This window comes from Leucoraja erinacea, chromosome 1 (genome assembly GCF_028641065.1).
Source record: "Leucoraja erinacea ecotype New England chromosome 1, Leri_hhj_1, whole genome shotgun sequence".
Taxonomy (NCBI): domain Eukaryota; kingdom Metazoa; phylum Chordata; class Chondrichthyes; order Rajiformes; family Rajidae; genus Leucoraja; species Leucoraja erinaceus.
This window is the reverse complement of record NC_073377.1, coordinates 151,427,555-151,446,784: the sequence shown is the minus strand read 5'-3', so window position 1 is coordinate 151,446,784 and position 19,230 is coordinate 151,427,555. Positions and strand designations below refer to the sequence as shown.

Genomic DNA, 19,230 nt, shown 5'->3' with positions numbered 1-19,230 from the left:
TGTTGTGGGCAAGTTGGGCCAAAGGGCCTGTTTCCACACTGTATACCTCTATTACTCTATGGCATAGTTTAGGAGGATAATGTTCAAAGTAGCTTGGTGGCAAATTAGTTGCCATGAAAAGATTTTGTGAAATAAATGTTGGAATTAACTGTTAAAATATTTTTTGCTTGACAACTGTTTTAATTGAAAGAATATTCATTTTTAAAACTGCTTAAATGTATGCTTTTGTCAAATACAAAAGCAATTTTAACAATGAAAGGACAGTGGTCGAAGACACTCTTCTGAACTCGCGGATTAGGTTGCCGCAGCCCCTTTAAGCAATTGATTAGTTTTAGTTAGAGCTAATATCACAATTATTACTTATCTTTTATATATGTGCCCATAAAGTGGATTTTAGCAAATGGAGTATAAATTTAGGATTTATAAAAGGCATTAAAAAAAATTATACAAAAAATGAGATGAGTAGTAACTAACTTTGGATGAATGTGGGCAGGCTGTTAAAATGGGCAGACATCACTAATAAAATTTAACAAAATAAAATGTATAAATAAATAAAATTCAACATATGAAGTTCACAGGATGATTATAACATAAAAGGCCTTTTAGCCGACTGTGTCCGCAGAGTACCACTCACGTATTTTTCTGCATTGAGCCCATTTAGTCATGTCTGCTAATTTACTTTTGAACTTAAAAAAAAGTGTTTTACATATATAGTTGCTAATGTCATAGCGAAAGAAAGAAGATAATAATTGAATTTTCTTAACCAGACTGACGGATTGTGAAATAGCGAGGGACTTTGAGGTAATTGAATTTACGATGGATGAATTCCATGGCGTCAGATACATAATAATAGGAATAAACTTTGGATTATGAGAGAATCAAGTTTGGAAACACCAACATTTTAATGTTTCATGCAATTTATAATTGATGCAAAAGAGTTTTTTTTTTTTGCGCAGGAAATTGATGGAAGGAATCAACATATCACATTGTTGATAGAGCATTTACATTTTGAAGATCAAGAGCTGGATATTAACCCTAATTTACATTCTGTTCAGAAGGGAAGGGTTAGGAAATCTAGAAGCAGCTTCTGACACTCATAGGCAGCCTGATCAATAAGCTGGAGGATTGAGTAGGAAATCCTGTTGCACAAGGCCACAATTTAGGAGAAATATAGAAGCGAATAAAAACAACTGTTCCCAGCCATGGGGTGGAGTTAAACTGTTGATCCGGTCTGACGGGCACAAATAAGAGTGAACAGTATTACCTCTAAGGTAAATAAAAATGTTGGAGAAACTCAGCGGGTGAGGCAGCATCTATGGAGCGAAGGAAAAGGTGGCGTTTCGGGTCGAGACCCTTCTTTAGACTCAATAAGTTACCTCTACATTAATTTTGACAAACTTTGGCCCCATACATTTAACAGATATCAAATATTGTATTGAGAAAGACTACATTTACCTGACACACATATTTGTTTTAGTGAACACAAGATTTTTATTAGGAAACAGACAGCACTTACCAGTTGCCCATATAAAGCCTCCTATCATGGCAAGAGGCCAGAATGTAGGGCACTTCAAAATTAAGTTGACAAGAAGAGACACAATCCATATTCCCGCACAAAGAATCCACTGGAAAAACAACCCTAAAAGAAAAATAATCAGATTTGGATTTACTTTTCTCTTCCCCTGCATACTCACACTCCAACACCTTCACTGTCCTTATGTTTATGCGGATGCATCATTCTCCAATAAAAAAAGTATCTTCTCCTTTTTTAAATCTTTTAGTGATATTGTAAGAAATACAAAGAATGTGTGTAAATACATATGTGGAAGACGTACAAGGTTGATGAGTGAATACACAAAGTGGCTATGTGGGAATATGATGCACTGGCAATAATTAAAACACAGTAGGACTGGACACTTAATAACCCAGAGATCCCCACATATTAAGACTACTCAACACACACAAGGGACAATTGTTTTTACATTTATACATTTATACCAAGCTAATTAACTTACAAACCTGTACGCCTTTGGAGCGTGGGAGGAAACCGGAGATCTCGGAGAAAACCCACGAAGGTCATGAGGAGAACGTACAAACTCCGTTCAGACAAACACTCGTCATCAGAATCAAACCTGGGTCTCTGGCGCTGTAAGGCAGTAGCTCTAGCACTACGCCACCATGCCGCCCAATCACTGATCTTAATAAATAATAGAATGGGCGTGAAGGGCCAGATAGCCTACTTCTGCTTCTAATTCTTATATTCTCAATGTGGATTTTAAAAGTGAATTTGACATTTCACACAAAAGTTTGGTTTGCCAATTCATGGATTTAAAAACAAAATGGTTTAAGGTAGAAAATAGGTGTAAAATTCCTGCTTCTCATTGTAGAGGACAGCATTCGAAGTTCTCCAGTGCTAGTACCAAAGGGTCAATGTTTGGACCACAGGTTATTTTGATTTACGAATTGGATATTGGAAACAGAGTTTAAAGGATAAACCATTTGAAGATATTCTGCAAAAAAAGTGACGCAATGGACTGAATACATTGCTCTGTAATGAGCCTGCATGAACTCAATGACCTAATACCTCCATAAATTCGGGGTTTTTGAAGAATTTGAATGTTATTGAGACAGACAAGATTCTATAAAGAATTGATAGGTTAGATTTTGAAAGACTGTTGTAGAAATGTTTTAGCTGTACAATAAATGTACGAATTTCATTGATTACTGTAGTGGAGATTGGTAGAAAATAAAATGTATAATAGTATGTGGATTTCTCAATGTAACAGTAATAGTTTGCAGACAGTTTTCAAAATAATTTTGGTGCTAATTAACTGAACAGCATTAGCAATAGATGGTGTATTTAAAATACTGTAAACTACAAAGCGAGCACAGTATACAATTACCATCGCCAGTATCAAACTTCTTTACAGGAACAAAATTGCTTCCAAAAAGCACAGCAGCAATGGCGCAGGCAGCAAATCCAAATGCCAAATGATTTCCATTTTGTCCAGATGTTTGGTTTGAGCTGCTGTACATTCGCACGATAAATGAGGCCTGATCCCAAGAGTGAACAGCTGTGACATTGGGGCTTTTCCAGTCATCTGTAACAACATATATCTCTCAGGGTAAGTGATGCATCATTGGCTCTGCACAATGCAAAGGGAAACAACACAAATGTTATCTTCCTACTAGATTTGACACCTCACCAATGTTGCAGAGGTTTCAGGTAACACTTCACCATTATACAACATTTCTATCTTCAAAAGACTCGCAAGACAAATCCCTACATTTGAGCCATCAGAATGGATCTGAGAAGCAGTTGTTTCCTGTTTCCTTTTGAATGGAATATTAAAGTTAATTTTAAATGTTATTTGTTATGTTCTGATTGGTTTTAGAAAAAGTACATCATTTTAAAAAATTTCCAAACATCAGAATGAGAATCGAACTCCAAACTGGTTTAGAATTCGCAATCTGATCAAATTATTATCTTCAAGGCAAATTGAGAGAAAATTAAGCGCCAGCTGCTGACGATCAAGGCCCACCCGCCTCCTGCCCCACCCCCCCCCCGCCGCTGTGGATTAATGCAGCTGCTGTCAATGCGCATGCGCAGTTTTCCACGAGGTATGTTACTCCACCCACCTTCAAAAGGCGCAGAAAGAACGAGAATGTCCTGCAGCAAAGATCCTAGAATTGCGCTCAGCTATAGGATCTTTGTTTTGCAGATCGCTCACGCGCTGAACGAGGTTCTCCTCACTGTCGGCGCAGCTCGTGAAGCCCGCCCCTCCCATCTGCTGCGCACTCATTCCAGCTGTGGGTTTCCAGATAGTCAGAAGCTGCTTCTGTCTCCGCATTTCGCAGCGCATTCACTCGCCCGGCTCCCCTCCACCCTCCCCCCCCCCCCCCTCTTCTCACCTCCTTGCTCCTTCTGTCCTCCCTCCTTCTCTCCCCTCTCCTCTCTACCCGTCACAGGGGACGACCTCCTCTCCGGGGAGGCCCGAACGTCTGTCTCCCCCCCGGCCTGGCCCGGCTCTGTCACGCTGGTGGGTGCGCTTACCTTTGCGGAAGCCACGATCGGTTGGTCCCCCCGCTGCTTTTCACCGTCCTCAGATCGCTCCGTGCCTCGCTTGGGCTGTCGCCCCGCCCCCCCCCCCCTCTCTCTCTCTCTCTCTCTCTCTCTCTCTCCCCCCCTCTCTCTCTCTCTCCCCCTCTCTCTCTCTCTCCCTCTCCCCCTCTCTCTCCCCCCCTCTCTCTCTCTCTCCCCCCTCCCCTCTCTCTCTCTCTCTCTCTCTCTCTCTCTCTCTCCCTCCTCTCTCTCTCTCTCTCTCTCTCTCTCTCTCTCTCTCTCTCTCTCTCTCTCTCTCTCTCTCTCTCTCCACACTGTCCAATTACCAAGTACTATTTAAATGGATAGAATATAACACTTTTACAGCGGAACCATAAACAAGGGGAATAGATGGTGTGAATGCAAAGTCTTTTACCCAGAGTAGGGGAATCAAGAACCAGAGGACAGGGGTTTAATGCAAGAGGGTTAAGATTTAATCGGAACCCTACGGGCAACCTTTTCCACTCAGAGGATGGTGGGTATAAGTAACCAGCTGCCAGAGGAGACGTTTAAGAAGGAACCGCAAATGCTGCAAAATCGAAGGTAGACAATAAGCTGGAGAAACTCAGCGGGTGAGGCAGCATCTATGGAGCAAAGGAAATAGGCAATGTTTCGGGTCGAAACCCTTCTTCAGATGAAGTTCTTCAGATGCTGCCTCACCTGCTGAATTTCTCCAGCATTTTTGTCTGCCAGAGGAGATAGTTGAGGCAGATCCTGTAACATCATTTAATTGACATTTGGACAGGTACATGGATCGGAATGGCTTAGAGGGATATGGGTCAAACGGGGGCAGGTGGGACTAGCGTTGATGAAGCATCTTGGTCAGCATGGACACGTCTGCTCCAAGTGCTTCAGTATCAGTGTAGGTTGCAATATGGACCCAATAATTATTTGAGAGGCTCAGCACCTGGAAGGAGATGAAATCCAAGTCTAGCAGACTCTGAGTGGCTGATGGAATCTAGTCTAGGTGGCCCAGTACTACATGGGAGCTAAAACATGGACCCAAACTGTCAAGTGGTTCAGAACTAGGGAAGATAGATGCCAAGCCTACTTATAACGTGTCAACAAATGCTTAGTTGACCATTGAAGAAATTGAATAACTCATGGGAATTATTTCTATGCACTAATGTAGAACTGTTAACACATAACTACTATAGACTTAATGCAAAATTGTTCTAGTACAAACCTAACCATATTACTTAATTATTTTTTTGATATTGTGCTGGTATATTTCTGTTAAAAATGTTCAAGGCTTCAATTCAAGTTTAGGCAAGCAAATGGATAACCTCTCTGTTGGCAGGAAGCAACATCAGCAAAATTACGCTAATGCCCCTGTCCCACTTAGGAAACCTGAACGGAATCCTCTGGAGACTTTGCGCCCCACCCAAGGTTTCCGTACGGTTCCCGGAGGTTTTTGTCAATCTCCCTACCTGCTTCCACTACCTGCAACCTCCGGCAACCACCTGCAACCTCCGGGAACCACACGGAAACCTTGGGTGGGGCGCAAAGTCTCCAGAGGTTTCCGTTCAGGTTTCCTAAGTGGGACAGGGATATCTGGGACAGGGGCTTAAGAATACTCAGATCTTTTCCAACCTAAGACAAAAACAGAAATCTACAGCATTGTAACTGTTTAAATTGGATCAACAATCATGGTGGTATCTTCACCATAGATATATAGCTTCCTGGGAATTGGTGAGGTGAGTTGGTAGACACTATCTACAGAAACATCATGGAAACGTAAAACATATCCATATTATCATCCATGACTTACACACCGTGGTACCAGTCTACTTCATACTATGGTTCATACTAGGGAGGAGATGAGATGTTAGCTAAGGCTGCTCTGATTGATTCACATCAGGTGGAAGTCAGGTGGAATCAGTCAACTCTCAGTGTCTTGTGATCAGAAGCTCTGTTAACACAGTGACATCAGTTATGTTCATTCTTCTACTTACCTGAAGAGATATCACTATTTTCTTCACAGCTGATGGCTGGTATTACAAAAGTGAGGCTAATGCTATATACGACTGCTAAAAATGCCCAGTTGTCCATTTGGCCAAATCTGTGTAGCACAAGATGAAAAATACCTGAAACCAAACAAAACATTTATTAACAAAGGGGTTTACAATTTGTTTTTAAACATTTTAAAGCATCATAGGGTCATAGAGTGATATAATGTGGAAACAGGCCCTTCGGCCCAACTTACCCACACCGGCCAACATGCCCCAGCTACACTAGTCCCACCTGCCCACGTTTGGTTCATATCCCACCAAACCTGTATCTATCTAACTGTTTCTTAAATGTTTGGATAGTCCCTGCCTCAACTACCTCCTCTGGCCGCTAGTTCCATACACACCCACCACCCTCTGTGTGAAAAAGTTACCCCTCAGATTCCCATTAAATCTTTTTCCCTTCACCTTAAACCTATGGTCCTCGATTCACCTACTCTGGGCAAGAGACTCTGTGCATCTCCATTACCTTCAAGGTTTCAAGGTCAGTTTATTGTCACATGTATCAATTAAGGAACAGTGAAATTTGAGTTACAAGACAGCCATACTAAGTGAAAAGCACCAAGACACACTACCACATAAAAGTTAACGTAAACATCCACCACAGTGGATTCCACATTCCTCACTGTGATGGAAGGCAATAAAGTTCAGTATTTTTCCTCTTTGTTCTTCCGCGGTCAGGCAATCAAACCATCCACAGTCGGGGCATCAAAGCCCCCGCAGCCGACGATCGAAGCCCCTGTCGGGGTGATCGAAATTCCTGCGTAACGGCGGTTGAAACTCACTCCGCGGCTTGGAGCTCTCGAGTCGGCCTCTTCTTACCAGAGACCGCGGGCTTCATGATGTTAAAGTCCGCAGGAGTTGGAGCTCCAATCCCCGGCAACGGGATCGCAAGCTCTGCGACGTTAAAGTCCCACAGACTCCCGCGGCTTGGAGTGCCCGTCGGTCTCCAGGAAAGGCCTGCCAACTCCACGATGTTAGGCCACAGTGCGGACAGAGATATGATACGGAAAGAAAACCGCATCTCCTTCGAGGTACGAGATTTTCAAAAAAAGGTTCCCCCAAAAAATAAACCAAGGAAGGCAAAAACATACTTTTTTAACACATACCAAAATGGAATAAAGGACAGACAGACTGTTGGCGAGGCAGCCACTTGGCGAGGCAGCCAGCATTGACTTGGAAACATAGAAAATAGGTGCAGGAGGAGACCATTCGACCCATTCAATATGATCATGGCTGATCATCCAAAATCAGTACCCTTTTCCGGCTTTTTCCCCATATCGCTTGATTCCCTTAGCCCTAAGAGCTAAATCTAACTCTCTATTGAAACTATCCAGTGAATTAGCATTGATTGCCTTCTGTGGCAGAGAATTCCACAGATTCACAATACTCTGTGAAATAGTTTTTCCTCGTCTCAGTCCTAAATGGCCTACCCCTTATTCTTAAACTGTGACCGCTGGTTCTGGACTTTACCCTGTCCAATCCTCTAAGAATGTTATGTTTCTATGAGATCGCCTCTCATCCTTCTAAATTCCAGCGAATACAAACTCAGTCAACCTATTCTTTCACCATAGGTCAGTCCCGCCATCCCAGGAATTAACCTGGTGGACCTACACTGCACTCCCTCAATAGCAATAATGTCCTTCCTCTAATTAGGAGACCAAAATGACACACAATACTCCAGGTGTGGTCTCACTAGGGCCCTGTACAACTGCAGTAGGGCGTCCTTGCTCCTAAACTCAAATCCCCTCGCAATGAAGGCCAACATGCCATTGGCTTTTTTCACTGGCTGCTGTACCTGCATACTTACTTTCAGTGACTGATGTACAAGCACACACAGGTCTCATTGCACCTCCCCTTCTCCTAATCTGACACCATTCATATAATAATCTGCCTTTCCTATTCTTGCCACCAAAGTGGATAACCTCACATTTATCCACATTATACTGCATCTGCTAAATCACGTAACCTATCCATGTCACCCTGCAGCCTGATAGCATCTTCCTTGCAGCTCACACTGCCACCCAGCTTTGTGTCATCTGCAAACATAAAGATGTTATATTTAATTCCCTTGTCTAAATCGTTAATATATATTGTAAACAACTGGGGTCCCAGCACCGAGCCTTGCGGCACCCCACTAGTCACTGCCTGCCATTCTGAAAAGGACCCGTTAATTCCTTTTCTTTGCTTCCTGTCTGCGAACCAGTTTTCTATCCATGTCAATACCCTACCCCCCAATACCCTGTGCTCTAATTTTGCAGACTTATCTCTTGTGTGGGACCTTGTCAAAGGCTTTTTGAAAGTCTAGATACACCACATCCACTGGCTCTCCCTTATCCATTCTACTTGTTACATCCTCAAAAAATTCCAAAAGATTAGTCAAGCATGATTTCCCCTTCCTAAATCCATGCTGACTTTGACTGATCCCATCACTGCTTTCCAAATGCAATGCTATAACATTTTTAATAATCGACTCCAGCATCTTCCCCACTACCAAAGTAAGGCTAACTGGTCTATAATTCCCCGTTTTCTCTCTCCCCCCTTTCTTAAAAAGTGGAGTTACATTGGCTACCCTTCAGTCCACAAGAACTGATCCAGTCGAGAGAACGTTGGAAAATGATCACCAATGCATGCACAATTTCTGGGGTCACCTCCTTGAGTACTCTGGGATGCCGACCATCTGGCCCTGGGGATGTATCTGCCTTCAGTCCCAACAGTTCACCTAACACCATTTTCTGACTAATTTGGATTCCCTTCAGTTTCTCCCTCCCACTAGATCCTCGGTCCCCTAGTATTTCCGGGAGATTGGTTCTGTCTTCACTAAGGAAGACACAAACAAAGTACTTGTTTTAACTGTTCTGCCATTTCCTTGTTTCCCATTATAGATTCACCTGTCTCTGACTGTAAGGGACCTACATTCGTCTTCACTAATCTTTTCCTTTTTACATACCTATAGTAACTTTTACAGTCAGTTTTTATATTTCCCACAAACTTTCTTTCATACTCAGCAAAAAAGTTTTAAAAAATGGTTGAGATTATTGTCATTAATAATTAAGTTTTTGCTGCAGGAGGACATCAGATGACATCAATCATGCACTAGCATTGCCATTGCGGTTTTATTACAATGTGTGCCAAGTTGCTGAAACTGGAAGAGAAACGGAGTTTTGGAAACTGGAGAGCAAATAGGAAAAGGAAGTGCAGCAAGAACGTAATTATTAATGACAATAATCTCAACCATTTTTAAAACACTTTCTTGCTGACAAATGTTGGCTCCTGGATGTCATCATCTTTCAGCTTAAAATGTTTGTGTTTAAATATCTTCATGTTGTGTTACATAGAACAGTACAACACAGGAATGGGCCCCGTGGTCAAGAATGTTTGTGCCAAACATGATGCCAAGTGTGAACCTTCAGTGACTAATGATGGTAAAATAAACAGGCAAAGCCAAATAAGTGAAAGTTTAAGTACTTGATTTAATAGTGACTTTTGTGCAAAGCGGAGAAATAAACATTGAAGGGGAAAAGGTGATTGAAAACAAAAATGTTTTACATTGAAAACCCCTTGCGTATAATACATGAAAAAAAGTATTTCAGGCAATTTTCGATGCTGAAGAGTCAAGAGTGTTTTATTGTCATATGTCCCAGATAGAACAATGAACTACTTACTTGCAGCAGCACAAGAGAATATGTAAACATAGTATACTGTAAACAATATAAACGATTTAAAAAAGTTCAGTGCGTCCTGAACCTGGACGTTACATTTTTCAGGCTCTTGTACCTTCTTCCCAATGGTTGGGGTGAAATGAGGGTGTAGCCAGGGTGGTGTAGGTCTCCGATGATGCTGGCTGCCTTTTTGAGGCTGTGATTCTGGTAAATCCCGTTTGATGGTAGGGTCAGAACCCATGATGGGCTGGGCAGTGTTTACAACTTTTTGCAATCTTCTTCGCTCCTGGGAATTCAAGTTGCCGAACCACGCAGTGATGCAACCAGTCAATATGCTCTCTACTGTACACCTGTAGAAGTTCAAGAGAATCCTCTCTGACATACTGAATCTCCGCAGTTTTGTCAGGAAGTAGAGGCGTTGATGGGCTTTCTTTATGATTTGCACCAGTGTGCTGGGTCCAGGAAAGATCTTCAGAAATATGCACACCCAGGAATTTGAAGCTTTTGACTCTCTTCACCATCGTCCTGTTGATATAGACAAGTTTGTGGGTCCTCATCCTTCCTCTTCCAAAGTTCACAATCAGTTCCTTGGTCTTACTGACATTGAGAGCCAGGTTGGTGTGTTGGCACCATTTGGTCAGTCAATCGATGACACTTCTATACTCTTGACTCATCATCATCTGTAATTCGTCCAGCAACTATGGTATCGTCGGTGAACCAGATGATGGAGTTGCACTGTGTCCGGCCACACAGTCATGAGTATAGCGTGAGTAGAGCAGCGGGCTGAGCATACAGCCTTGAGGTGCTGATTCTTATTGAGGAAGAAGTGTTTTTGTCAATTCAAACAGACTGTGGTCTGTTGATGAGGAAGTCAAGGATCCAGTTTCAGAAAGATGTGCAGAGACCCAATTCCGTGAACTTGGTAACCAGCTTTTTTTTAAATCAAAAAATGTATTCAATTATTAAAAAATAATATATACACTATAATAAAACAAGCCAGAACCCACCACCATAATACAATACAAACATATATTCATAATAAACTATTATACAATTATGATACAATCCTTATTGAGGATACATTCAACACCCTGCGGAGCCCAGCGATCCCGGAACTCCCTCAATGTGCCCGTGAACAGTGCGTATTCCCTTTCTAACCGCACTCGGCACGGACGTATCCCTGGAAAAGGGGCAGGCAGCCGGCTCGGGTAGAGCCCTCCACCGTCTGGCGCCTTGACTCGCGGATGGCCAGCTTGGCCAGGCTCAGGAGGAACCCAACCAGGACATCTTCAGCCCTACCCTCTCCCCTACGCACAGGGTGTCCAAAGATGAGGATGGTGGGTGAAATATGCAGCCAGAAGGCAAGGAGCAGCCTCTTTAGGTATTCAAACAGTGGCTGCAGCCTCACGCACTCCATGTACACGTGGTACGCAGACTCTTCCTCGGTAACCAGCTTGGAAGGGATGCTGGTATTGAATGCTATGCTGTATTCTATCAACAACAGCCTGACATATGTGTTTTTATTGTCCAATGGGTCCAGTGCAGAGTGGAGAGTCAGTGAGATCACATCCTTTATTGACCTGTTATGGCGGTAGGCAAATTGTAATGGGTCGAGGTTCTTGCTGAGGTAGAAGTTGATATGCACCATAACCAACCTCTCAAAGCACTTCATCACCACGGTCGTTAGTGTTACCGGCCGATAGTGGTTGAGGCATGTCACCTGCTCTTCTTCGGCATCAGTATTATTGATGCCTTCTTGAAGCAGGTGCGAACCTCAGACCTCATTATTGAGAGGTTGAAAATGTTGGCAAAATGTTCAGCCAGTTGGTCTGCACAGGTTTTGAGAACCCCCCTGAAGGGTTTTACAATCACATTCATAAAAATAATTAACCTTAAAACATGTCACAAAGCTGATGAGTAATGTGAAAAAACAGTAACTTGAAACAATTTAACGATGCTGAAGCTAGACACTTGTTTTCATGAAGGTAAATGCAATGCAGAGGAACTCACATAGACTTTGCAATATTCATTTGTCTCATATTTGCTTCCTGCCTAAAGCTAGTGTATCAATTGTCATAAATATTAATCATGGTAGGTAACAGCAGCTTCTATTGTTCAGAAAGCACATCATTGAGATGTTTGATTAATACACAAAGAATGAGTCACATTGCAATCATCTTCGTCAGTCCAGAATCAAGCAGTATTTGTTTCCATTGCACTTCTTGTCAGGGTGCTTGAAGAGATGACAGTGAATCAACAAACTTTGCTGCAGTTGGGACAAGAGACGCTGGATGGGAACGGAGGGGTGAGGGTGCACGTGAAAAGTGTGAGGTGGTGCACTCTTTCTGCCATTCCCGCTGGACTTCCAATGAAGAGACTTGAGATTCCCATCACCATGCTGGGTGACCTTCCTCTCTTTTGCTCGGATTCAGACTACCATAAATCAATAAGATTTGTTACGATTATTTCAAGGTGGCTTTGAAAATATCCTAAAGCAATTATTTTATCCTTCTGATAATCTGGCATGAACAATCTCAAAATGCCTGTTACAAGAGGTTGATATGGGGTGTGCGAGCAAAGTGACCCATTCATAATCATAATAGTGCTTTATTAGCTAAGTATGTTTTCCAACATACAAGGAATTTGATTTGCCATACAGTCATACCATTAAAGAGCAACAAGACATCCAAATAATTTTTTAACAAGAACATCCACCACAGCGACTCCCCCACATTCCTCACTGTAATGGAAGGCAACAAAAACGTTCAATCTTCTTCCCTTCTTTGTTTTCCCGCAGTCGGGGCACTCAAACCTTCCGTTGAAGGGACGATCTTAGCTCCCGCAGCCAGCGGTCGAGCCCAACTCGTCGGGGCGATCAAGCTCACGCATCGGGGGGGGATCTCAGCTCCCATTAGCGGGAGATCAGATCCCAGGTCGGAGCTGGTCGAACCTTCTGCGACTTTGGAGTTTCCCAAAATCAGTCTCAACCCGAGACTGCGAGTTCCTCGATGTTGGAATCCGCAGGCCGCGATTGGAGCATCGATCCCTGGCAAGAGATCACGGGGTCCGATGGCAAGTCCACGGCCCCGCGGTGGGGCTCAAAGTCAGTCCCGAGCAAGGCCACCAGTTCCATGATGTTAGGCTGTAGAGCGACCGGAGATACAATCCGAAAAACAATCGTATCTCTGGCAAGGTAAGAAATTGAAAAAAGTGCACGGTGCAATGGATCAGCTGCAATTAGAACCTGGTAATGTTGACCTATGGGAGAAGGCTTACATTTGTTCACTTAGCCTTTCAATAGATTTGAAAGGTTTTGAATCACTTACTGATGCATACAAGAAGGAAGGGATCTTCATCTTACGATATTCTATCCCTCAGATGGCCGAAGGCTGAGCTGCCTAATTTCATTGTCTTTGCTGAAATGTTATTGAAAATGGTCTCATGGTGTTCTTCACTGCTTTTGTTTTGGAGGATGTGGGGAATCTGCAGTGCTGTGCAGCAGGCACCAGTTAATAGAGGACCTTTGTTTTGCAGGTATTTCATACAATGCAGAGGGCACAGGAGATACTGCATCTGTGCCATAATTACTACGTACAGATGCTTCTGAGGTGCCAACAGCATTTAAAGCCCAATCATCAAAAGGCCCAATTTGAAGCTATGATCCAAGGTCAGTGAAGAAATCAGCTGCAAGAAGGAGCACTTCAAAGATCTCCTCGATAACAACATGACTTTAATGCCAATATTCTTCACTCCATCTTACAACACTGCCATTTCCTCACAGCACCAGAGACCAAGGTTCAATCATTACATTGGGTGTTGTCTGTTTGGTGTTTGCATAATCTCCCTGTGACAGCGTGGGTTTCATCTGGGTCAGTTGCTTCTCATGTCCCAAATTCATTTCTGCCTTAGAAATATCCACTGACTTGGCCTCCACAGCCCTGAGTTCCACAGATTAACTACCCTCTGATTAAAGAAGTTCCTCCTCGCCTCCTTTGTAAAAATTCTGAAGCTATGACCTCTGGTCCTAGAACCTCCCACCAGTGAAAACACCCACTCTATCTATGCCTTACATTATTCTGTAAGTTTCAATGAGGTCTCCCCTCAACCTTCTAAACTCCAGCAAGTAGAGGCCCAGTGCTGTCAAATACTCATCATCTGCTAACTTACTTATTCATGGAATCAATATTGTAAGCCTCCTCTTGACCCTCTCCAGAGCCAGCACATCCTTCCTCAGGTATTGGGCCCAAATTTGCTCACAGTACTCCAAATGCGGCCTGACCAGGGACTTATAGATCCTCAGCATTACATCTGTTTTTATATTCCAGTCCTCTTGATATAGATCACTAGGTTATGTGATAGGAATAGAATTAGACTATTTGTCCCATCAAGTTTACTCCTGCATTCAATCATGACTGATCTATCTCTCCATCCTAACCGCATCCTCCTGCCTTCTCCCCATAACCTCTGACACCTGTACTAACCAAGAACCTATCTATCTCTGCCTTAAAAATATCCACTGACTTGGCCTCCACAGCCTTCTGTGGCAAGGAATTCCAGATTCAAACACCCTCTGATTAAAGAAATTTATACTCATCTCCGTCCTAAAATAATGTCCCACTCTCCCACTCATGGAAACATCCTCTATTCTGTATGTTTCAGTGAGGCCCCCCCCTCTTTCTTCTGAACTCCAGCGATGACAGGCCCAGTGCCGACAAACGTTCAACATAGGTTAACCTACTCATTCCTGGGATCAGTCTTGTAAAATGCTAGCATTAGAAACATAGAAAATAGGAGCAGGAGGAGGTCATTTGGCCCTTCGAGCCAGCACCACCATTCATTGTGATCATGGCTGATCGTCCCCTATCAATAACCCGTGCCTGCCTTTTCCCCATATCCCTTGACTCCACTAGTCCCTAGAGCTAATTTGGCTTCCTTATTTGCCTTCCTTAATACCGATTCGACTTGCAAATTAACTTTTTGGGAGTCCTGCACCAGCACTCCAAAGTTCCTTTGCACCTCCGATTTCTTGATTCTCTCTACATTTAGAAAATAATCTACACCCTTATTCTCATTACCAAAATGTATGACTCCGTACTGAATTTCATCTGCCGCTTTTCTGCCCACTCTCCTAACCTGTGCAAGTCCTTCTGCAGAGTCCATGCTTCCTCTACATTGCCTGCCCCTCCACCTATCGCTGGCGCAGCAATGGAGTTGCTGCCTTACAGCGAATGCAGCGCCGGAGACACGGGTTCGATCCTGACTACGGCTGCTGCCTGTACGAAGTTTATACATTCGCCCCGCGACCTGCGTGGGTTTTCCCACACTCCAAAGATATGCAGGTTTGTATGGCTTGGTAAATGTCCCTAGGGGGTGTAGGACAGTGTTAACGTGCGGGGATCGCTGGTCGGCTCGGACCGGGTGGGCCGAAAGGCCTGTTTCCGCGCTGTATCTCTAAACTACACAAAACTATCTTAGCATCAAATGCAAATTTGGCCACAAAGCCTTCAATCCCCCTATCTAAATCATTAATACAACGTGGAGACGTGGCCCAGCACCGACCTTTGCGAAACTCCACTAGTGTCTGGTAGCCAACCTAAAAAAGTGCCTTTTATCACAACTCTTTGCCTTCTGCCATCCAGCCAACCCACTATCCATGCTAGTATCTTCCCTTTAATACCATGGGCTCTCATCTTCCCTAGCAGTCTGACGTGCAGCACATTAATACTCTAGGTAAACAGCATATACAGCCACACCTCTGTCTGTCCTGCTGTTAACTTCATCATAGAACTCTAGCAAATCCGTCAGGCAAGATCTTCCCTTCACAAAACCATGTTGACCGGCATATTTGATCGTGAACATCTAAGTGCAGCGTACCCTCATCTTTCATAATTGACTCTAAAATCTTACCGACCACCAAAGTCAGGCTAACCGGCCTGTAGTTTCCGCTGTGTAGGAAAGAACTGCAGATGCTGGTTTAAACCGAAGATAGACACAACATCAATGCTGGAGTAACTCAGCGGGACAGGGCGGGCATCTCTGGAGAGAAGGGATCGGTGATGAAGATGGATCTCGACCCGAAACGTCACCCATTCCTTCTCTCCAGAGACGGGCCTGTCCCGCGGGGTTACTCCAGCAGTTTGTGACTGTCTTCAGAGGGCAGGCAGGTGTGAGTCGCCAGGTTAGGCAGCACCTGACCGGCCGCTGGCAGCTCCTCCTCAACACTGCCGGGCCCGCTCACACTCACTGCCACAACATCCCGGCTTCTCCACGGATACTCACTCACCGTGACCGTGATCCCGTCCCTGTAACTCTGATCGTGTCTCTTGTCCGTATCCCGGTGTCCGCAACCCTGGCCCCGACTCTGTCCCTGTCCCTCTCCCTGTTCCTGTCCCTGTCCCTCTCCCTGGCCCTGACTCTGTCCGTGTCCGTTGTCTCCCGGCTCCCTCACGCGCCCAACCGCTTCTTCCACGTGACCATCGGCTCCCTCACGCGATCCGGGCCCTACATCCTGTATCCTGCACCTTTCACCCAGTACGCTACATCCTGTATCATGTGCCCTGTATCATGCACCCTGCACCCTGTATCCTGTATCCTGCACCCTGTATCATGCACCCTGTATCCTGCACCCTTCATCATGCGCCCCGTACTCTACATCCTGTATCATGTGCCCTGTATCATGCACCCTTCACCCTGTATCCTGCGCCCTGTATCCTGCACTATGTATCCTGCGCCCTGTATCCTGCACCCTTCACCCTGTATCCTGCACCTTGCACCCTGTATCCTGCACCCTTCACACTGTATCATGCACCTTGCATCCTGTATCCTGCGCCCTGCATCATGCACCCTTCACCCTGTATCCTGCAACCTGTACCCTGCGCCCTGTATCCTGCGCCCTGTATCATGCATCCTTCACCCTGTATCCTGCACCCTGTAACCTGCGCCCTATATCCTGCACCCTGTATCCTGCGCCCTATATCCTGCACCCTGTATCCTGCACCCTGTATCCTGCACCCTGTATCCTGCACCCTGTATCCTGCCCTATATCCTGCACCCTGTATCCTGCACCCTGTATCCTGCGCCCTGTATCCTGCACCCTGTATCCTGCACCCTGTATCCTGCACCCTGTATCCTGCGCCCTATATCCTGCACCCTGTATCCTGCGCCCTGTATCCTGCGCCCTATATCCTGCACCCTGTATCCTGCGCCCTATATCCTGCACCCTGTATCCTGCGCCCTGTATCCTGCGCCCTATATCCTGCGCCCTGTAATCTTGCACTCTTCACCCTGTATCCTGTGCCCTGTATCCTGCACCCTGTATCCTGCACCCTGTAACCTGCGCCCTGTATCTGCGCCCTGTATCCTGCGCCCTGTAATATTGCACCCTTCACCCTGTATCCTGCACCCTGTATCCTGCGCCCTGTAATATTGCACTCTTCACCCTGTATCCTGTGCCCTGTACCCTGTATCCTACACCCTGTATCTTGCAAGTTCATCCTGTACCCTGCGCCCTGCATCCTGCACGCTGCACTCTGTTGTCCCCATTGGGGTATCTACGGGAGCCCTTTGAACGCTCCACCTCTTTCCTCCGTCTCTTGATTTCTAACATCCACATTAGTTTTGATTAACACCTGCAAAGCATACGCACGATCTGCTCCTTCTTCTTCCTGAATTCGACTGGCGGTCGCCCTCCTCCCAGTCATCCCGTGATATTAAAGTGGAGCAATAGTCTCGACCCCAAACGTCATTCCTTCTCTCCTTCTCTCCAGAGATGCTGCCTGTCCCGCTGAGTTACTCCAGCAATTTGTGTTTATCTTCCGTGACATCAAAGACCGCGGGCGCTTTTCCCGATCGTTCAATCTCCATCGATTGCAGATTCTGCTTCAAGCTCTACTACGTTAGAATAGGCTGTGACTCACATGCATTGGTGGTTCAGTGGTAGAATTCTCGCCTGCCACGCGGGAGGCCCGGGTTCGATTCCCGGCCAATGCAATCATGTTTTCCTGTTATTTTCTCTAAAACTGTGTGTAACAGTGAGAAAACATAATTGAAAATGTATTTATTCAACCGATTGTCCTTTTGCTTATTTTATTGCCCTAATCTTTAGAGGCTCATTAAAATATGTTTACCTTTCTCCACTCTCAGTAACCAGCAACGATGGGGTTACACATTTATGTCTGTGTCGGGAGTTTGGTGTCGGACGTGAATTATATCAAAAATCAAAAAGAAACTGCAAATAGTAGAAATATAAACAACATATACAGAAAATGCTGGAAATAGCAGGTCAGACTGCATTTGTGGGAAGGGATGAAGCCTAATCCCATCCCTTGTTTCACTTGTTTTCTCTGGGAGCTCTGACACGCTGGCGGGACTTGCTCGGCATGACTTTCTATGCATTTTACAGCTGCTGCATTATTTTGTCTTGTTCTCACTTTCTGACTTCTCTCTTTAACCCATAGACCAGATAATCTTGTTTATCACCATGTTTTACTCTACTTGATATATCCCTCGATAACCTGGCCCCACCTTCCACACCTCCCCTACATCTTAACACGTTTTATCTGTCTCCTTCCCAGTTCTGATGTTTAAGAAAGAACTGCAGATGCTAAAAAAAAATCAAAGGTAGACTTTCCCAGTTCTGATGATTAGTCTTCGACCTGAAATATAGCTGTTTTTCTTCACACGGATGCGAACATAACATAAATGGCATTTGTTGTTTTTAATATGTGAATTACGTGTCTGACCATTGGAGTTAAATGGGTATAATTTTTATTCACATTACAATAACCTTATCTTAATCAAACCAATTAAGTAAGAAAACGTATTGGTTTTTTTTAAACATGTATATTGTGTTATATATATACTCGCCTTAGGAAGATTTGCTCAATGTATTACCTCAGGTTGCCTGAAGCTATTCTGCTGCACTGAAGTTGAATTTCATCATCAATGTTTGCCTTTACAGAGATGAGGTTTCTGATTATATGGGAACTGAACCATTTTTCCGGGATTTTGTGATGGACCTCAGTTAGGATGACTGAAGTTAGGACGAAGAAGGGTGTCGACCCGAAACGTCACCCCTTCCTTCTCTCCAGAGACACTGCCTTTCCCACTGAAATGTTGTGTCTACCTTTGAAGTTAGGATGATCTTGATTCTGCAAAAATTAAGATGGATTGAACATTTTCTGTTTTTCCTGAAATTTAACTATCCTACAGTGAGAAACCATCTGAAAGTAAATTGCAGCTTTTGAGAAACTCCACACCAACTTGTGGAAACCCTGATCCATTATCACTCAAAATGTCCAAGAAAGATTCAGGTAACATTGGAGACCTTGAGTCCATGCACCAGGAGGACAGAGAAGCCCAGTATAAAAGGTATAAGAAGCATAACACCTCCCAAATTAACCAGCAATTCCAAGCACCACTTACCCTACTGCGGTAGAAGCTATTGGTCCTAAATTGG

At 44.3% G+C, this 19,230-nt stretch overlaps 1 protein-coding gene and 1 non-coding gene across 5 annotated transcripts in view; one reads left to right on the top strand and one right to left on the bottom strand.

Moving 5' to 3' along the window:
• The window catches only part of LOC129703410 (transmembrane protein 144-like), a 44,540-nt gene extending 27,001 nt beyond the window's left edge, over positions 1 to 17,539 (bottom strand). The window contains exons 1-4 of one of the 4 annotated variants that reach the window (XM_055645819.1): positions 17,419 to 17,539; positions 6,058 to 6,189; positions 2,904 to 3,101; positions 1,517 to 1,639 (exon numbers count right to left, since the gene is read on the bottom strand). In XM_055645819.1, coding sequence (XP_055501794.1) covers positions 1,517 to 1,639; positions 2,904 to 3,101; positions 6,058 to 6,189; positions 17,419 to 17,473 — 508 coding nt within the window. In that variant the 5' untranslated portion in view covers positions 17,474 to 17,539. Of the gene's footprint in view, positions 1 to 1,516; positions 1,640 to 2,903; positions 3,102 to 4,054; positions 4,123 to 6,057; positions 6,190 to 15,680; positions 15,953 to 16,056; positions 16,156 to 17,418 lie in introns of those variants that run through there. The other 3 variants (XM_055645829.1, XM_055645839.1, XM_055645848.1) reach the window with 3 other exon arrangements.
• A 152-nt stretch (positions 17,540 to 17,691) lies between these two features.
• trnag-gcc (transfer RNA glycine (anticodon GCC)) lies at positions 17,692 to 17,762 on the top strand. The gene has a single exon. It is a non-coding gene; the product is annotated as a tRNA-Gly (tRNA).
• Positions 17,763 to 19,230: the final 1,468 nt, after the last annotated feature.